This window comes from Echinococcus granulosus, assembly GCF_000524195.1.
Source record: "Echinococcus granulosus chromosome Unknown EG_S00186, whole genome shotgun sequence".
Taxonomy (NCBI): Eukaryota; Metazoa; Platyhelminthes; class Cestoda; order Cyclophyllidea; family Taeniidae; genus Echinococcus; species Echinococcus granulosus.
The window spans coordinates 84,785-89,941 of NW_020170566.1; the positions used below are offsets into that span (position 1 = coordinate 84,785).

Below are 5,157 nucleotides of genomic sequence, written 5' to 3' on the forward strand. Positions count from 1 at the left end.
GGGTGTCCATGTGTATCGTAGAAGTGCAAGTTGAGGAGATGCAATAAATTACACAATTGTTTGGACCTGTCATTTCTGAGATCAAGAAATGACTCAACCCCAGGTAGAAACATATATACAACGCCATGAACCTGCTCTACCCCAAATCCTTGGATGTCTAAAGATACGGGCTTTTGGAAGAGGTCTGAAACTTGGGTAGATTAGTTGGGCATATTGCCATCAAAGTAGTAGTGACTCGATAAATGGATGGATAGACTGATATATAGGTAGGGTCTTACGGGTTAAATAGACACGAAAAGAAGGGGAGAAAATGGATGGAAACAAGAATGAGGTTGCTGTCGTAACCGTTGAATAGGCTGCGACAGAAAGTTTTGCAAAATAAAAGCACCCTTACTTAAAGAAGAGATAACCCTCATGTTTTAATGTTGAACGCGTATTTTTTAAGGGTCGGCACAAAGAAAAACCTTGACAGGCCTACCCTTGAAGTGAAGAATGACATAATAGTAGACGTATAAATGGATGGCGGGTGACGATAGTCCTCCCTCCCATCTTCGTTTTACCGTGTGCAAGCATTTTGTAGGCCAAAGGTATTTGCATCCTTAGATGTGGGGCAAGGTGACTACTTTCACTGTCAGCAGGGTATCTCTAATGTCAGTTCGTAATCCACGTAATCTAGATGACTTTAAATACCCCACTTATCCTGATATAGGCAATAAAGCCAAGTATTTACACACTCTCCTAGTTCACATGAGTACATATACTTACATAAATCCATCGCATTTTTCCAAGCTCATAACATCACTGGATTTAGCATAAATCAAGCAATGATAAGACAAGGCGGGGTGCAGGCATTTGCAACAGCATTAAGATTAATTGCACGTACGTTTTGCCACAACAATCAAATGTGCATCCACCCATCCCATGGTACATGATGGTGTGCAGTCTCTTTGCGTCCAACAAGGTTTTCCAGGTCTACATACTGGCAAAAATTGTCATTAGGATGTATTAAAGGGAGTCCAAGATGAAGCCACAAAAGAGGCATTCGTTGCAAAGGGAGGATTTGAGTGAATTTAGACAACCCATCTCAAGTTTCGCTTCTAATTTCTTCAGCACTAAAATAATGGGCAAAACAAACCTGTTTGTATATCTATCTCGAATCTACATATCTCTTCTCCCAAATATCACTAATCTCTGTCTATAAAACTAACAGTCATTTTACGCTTCAACCTTCAGTCGGAGTTTGACATCATATTGTTGTACAGGTGCCTAATACGAGGAATAGCAACAGTCCATCTGCATTCACAATATAACTTGCGGTACTTTGAGACTATAAGTCATTCTAAGGTACTGCGTTCCTCCCACCTCTTTCTGCCTTTCCAATATTGTTTTTCTTCATTACGTTTTTCAAGTAGTTGTTTCGGATTATTCCAACTCGCTCATGGATATTACTCCTCATTTCCATGCCTTCATTCATCGACAAATGCACAAACAAACGCTTCACTTTGGATTGCACATTGGGAGGTGACATACCATCTTGTGAATGCGAGACCTCGACGTAACAGTCAATAGCATACCTACATGTGAGCGTTCCCTCAGAGCAACAACTCGTGTGTTTAATTCTTCTCTACTTTATTTAGTACCTTAACCTGCGATCGAGTTTTCCAGGTGCTAGTCTCTGTGATTAAGTTAATGTCAGTTGAGTTCTCCCTAAGTCAGGGTATGAAAGATTTTGCTGCATCGTTCCCAATGACTTGGCTTCAAATCCTCAACCACCCAATCAGCGGGCAGTGTTGGCCCGCGTAAAACTCAGATGAGCTCTGCTGAAGCGTCTTTCAATGACAAGGCCGACTTTTACATAGACTCTGCAAAGCACACTTGATCGTCTTGGCATTGACATCGTCGTGTCAACTTGGATGGGCACCTTCCACTTTTCTCTACAATGCATTTGTTGATATCGTGCACGGCATAGTGAGCTAGCTGTAAGGAGTGCTCTGTGCTAACATGACTACGTTACGGTAGCCGATGTGTATTTGATGCAGTTTGTCTTCGCACCAGTAGAGTTGCCGTTCTATCCTGCAAGCCTTGACCAGTTTAGGCAGGTGCCAAAATGCTTTGGCCTGTCGCGCATTGACCGCAGAAGAATCGTCTCGCAACTCGCCACGTTCTCCAATCTACTTGCCCTATCCCCATTAATTTGAAAATGATGAAATTTACCATCTTTGATTTAATGCTAATAGAGAATCCTGTGCTACACCCTAGGTTAATCTACTAAGGCATATGCCAATGTCAGGAAGAACTCTACTACGACAACTTGTATGGGGATAGACCTCAACCGACCTTTAGCGCCATCAGTGAAGGTCCGTGTCTCCCTCAGACACAAGAATTACCTTAATGCTTCAGGGCTCTAAGGCTTCATCAGAACAAGTGACTTACTCTTCGCACAATAATTGCCCCTCTTATGGAATCGATGAAGTTCAGCTCGTACCTAACAACTCGTAGGCCAAATAGCATTGCTGCTCATGGTGTCCGTGAGGAAAAGAGAGTGGCAATCCAGTCATTCTGCAACTTTCGCTACCAAAGGTGAGGTTTAGATAAAGCATGAGGTGGAAATTGAACCCACTGTTGCACGAAGTATCTTCAAACGCAACCTTGAGCTCGACCATTATTTGCTCAGCATCTACGATCCGCCCCATCGCCCAGCACTTCAGTGTCGATAGAGAGTAAATATTCCCCTTCGATGACTCCACCCGATCGCAAAGGCTCTCGTTCTTATACGGTTATGTTTTGCTCACTACCGCCACCATTATAACATTTCTGTGCATCAACGCCTAGAGTTTTGTGGCGTTCCTGGCTCCTCAAATGCCATATGATGTTCCCGTGACGCAAGATTCACGTTTGCGCTCCCCAGGCAATCGATAAATTACTTCATTCAACACCGGATACCGGTGACCATCGTGACAAGATGCGTCTTGTCTTTATATTGAAGAAACTCAAATTCCTCTTCTCCAAATCAAGATGCACGAGAGAAAGTGTATGTGATGCAAAGTCGAAAGAAGTAAATTTGAACAATATGAATGCCTTTGATGCCCTCCTTCCTCCGAAGCCTCTGACTTTCGAGGAGCGTTGGAGGAGAGTCATGAACTCCCATCACAAGCAAGGTGATGAGGAGGAGTACGACTTTGACGATGCTGAGACTGCATCGGGCCTCCTCAGATTTTGCGGAACGTGTGGCCTGACAGAAATTGACGAAAGTGGTTGGATGGAGGAAAGGGGTGCTACAGCTACGAGTACCACCCACTTTCTCGTGCTGAGCGCAGACGAAAACGGGTAGAGTTGGAGAATTATATAATGGAAGAGGTACTGGAAACGGAACTAGTGATAAAGAGTTACGTAAAAGGAGAAATTGGATAAGAGGCAGGCTAAATGCAGAAGAAAGATAATTCACTTGCCTACACAGTATGTCGAAGCAATAACAACCCTCGCACCCACGCAGCCTCCTCAGTAACAGCGCTACAATACCGGCTGCTTCTAAAATCAATCATGCATTTGATGTTGTACGACAGTTGAAAGTAGCCACTTGATGTTCCATGTGCTAGGTCATTTACTCTAGAAGCCTCAAAATCTGTTTAGATTCTCCTAAATTACTAACACTATGAGTGTAGTTCATCAACCAGGTCGCCAAATGAATAAGATGGTTAAATCGGGTAACCGTGGTAAGATATGCATAAAAACCACAAACAGCCTATCGAATCAGAGAACAGTCTAACTATCCCCAATTGCAACTCGGTTTTCAGAGGACGAATAAACAAAATGCATTGCCAAATGTATTGGCTATAGCTATTGACTTTGTGCTATACGAAATATTAATTCCAATTTATTTGCATGTATATTCTAAATAACATCCTTTTCCTAACTAAATAACAGGTTCTAACGCATAGTTTGACCTTTCTTAGCAAATTATCAACAATTCGAATATTGTAAGCAGGCACTATTCTAATGTGTTTTAGTTTATTTCAGCGTTGAATGTATTTTAACACAAGGGCAAACGCTACGGAAGGCTTGCCGTTAAATCGCGCGACTAGTTTTTTCACCAAGCCTCAGCCAATCGCATCATTTGGCGCATGAAGTAGGAACAAGCTGCTCCTTCTGATTGGCCTCTAATATTGCGCTCGAGAGTCATGAGCCAAAGTACACTAGTAAAGAGACGGGACATATTGAACTGTAATGCTTACTAGCAAACTGGCAAACAAATAACATTCCTGGAGGCGATCGTGCATTAGAAACAATGGAAAGAAAACTGTTTCATTAACTAGAAAGCCAAGTGTTACTCAGGCATTCCATTGACGTGAGTATTGACATAAAATAGGCAACAATACTGATGCTGCAGACATCTTGAAATTGTAACTGATCTAGTGCAGGAGTTGTTATTTGGTAAAACTTGTTATTAGAAAAAAAAGCCAAGGTGAACAAAAAGGAACTGAGTTGTTGTGTGGAGTTACCCTAAGGCAGTGTTTACCACTGAGATTGGGGGTATTTGGGGCAATATCTCATCAAATTAAAACCCAGTCTACTGTACCGTTATTAGGAGGATCGAATGCTAGAGAGGACCTAGTGGAATGAGGGTATAAAGATGCTAACGGGCAGCGAAAGAAAGAATTAAAATGCCAACTTATTATTTCTTCAGTTTTTATGGTTCTAATGATGCACTCAATGCACAAATACAAAGTAAAATTCAAAATTTAGGATATTGACAAAATGATTAATTTTGCAACAGTTAAAATTTTTTATCACGATGGCTGCAGGGTGTCAAGCCGTAGCTGTGCCTCCGAATCACTATGCTCAACCTCCTGTTGAACGCACTTCCATTAGATCTCATGGCCAATTCGCTTCCCATCTCGGCGGCAGCGGTTTTGACAAGAATTCCCTCGATAACATCCAGTAGATAAACATGTATAACTTTGAGTTTTGATTTGCCTACTTCATGTCAAAGGCTGCACAAATTTACCGAAGAACAAATTCATGCTGCTTCTAATTTTACCATGACACTTGCAAAGTAATCTTTGTTTAAACCGCATCCGCCTATAAGTTTTTCCAACTTTGAAATTCCCAATATGCTAAAAGAAGGCTGATATTTTCTTCTTCTGCTAAATATAATGC

The 5,157-nt window shown here is 41.7% G+C and overlaps 1 protein-coding gene across 1 annotated transcript in view; it reads left to right on the forward strand. All coding sequences in view use genetic code 11, as the record gives it.

The window, feature by feature from the left end:
* Nucleotides 1–2,962: 2,962 nt before the first annotated feature.
* The window catches only part of EGR_10056 (hypothetical protein), a gene marked incomplete at both ends in the record, with an annotated part of 3,334 nt that continues 1,139 nt past the window's right edge, over nt 2,963–5,157 (forward strand). The window contains 4 exons of the mRNA XM_024499305.1: nt 2,963–3,158; nt 3,742–3,884; nt 3,925–3,977; nt 4,685–4,725. Of these exons, the coding sequence (XP_024346285.1) occupies nt 2,963–3,158; nt 3,742–3,884; nt 3,925–3,977; nt 4,685–4,725 (433 nt within the window). The remainder of the gene's footprint in view (nt 3,159–3,741; nt 3,885–3,924; nt 3,978–4,684; nt 4,726–5,157) is intronic.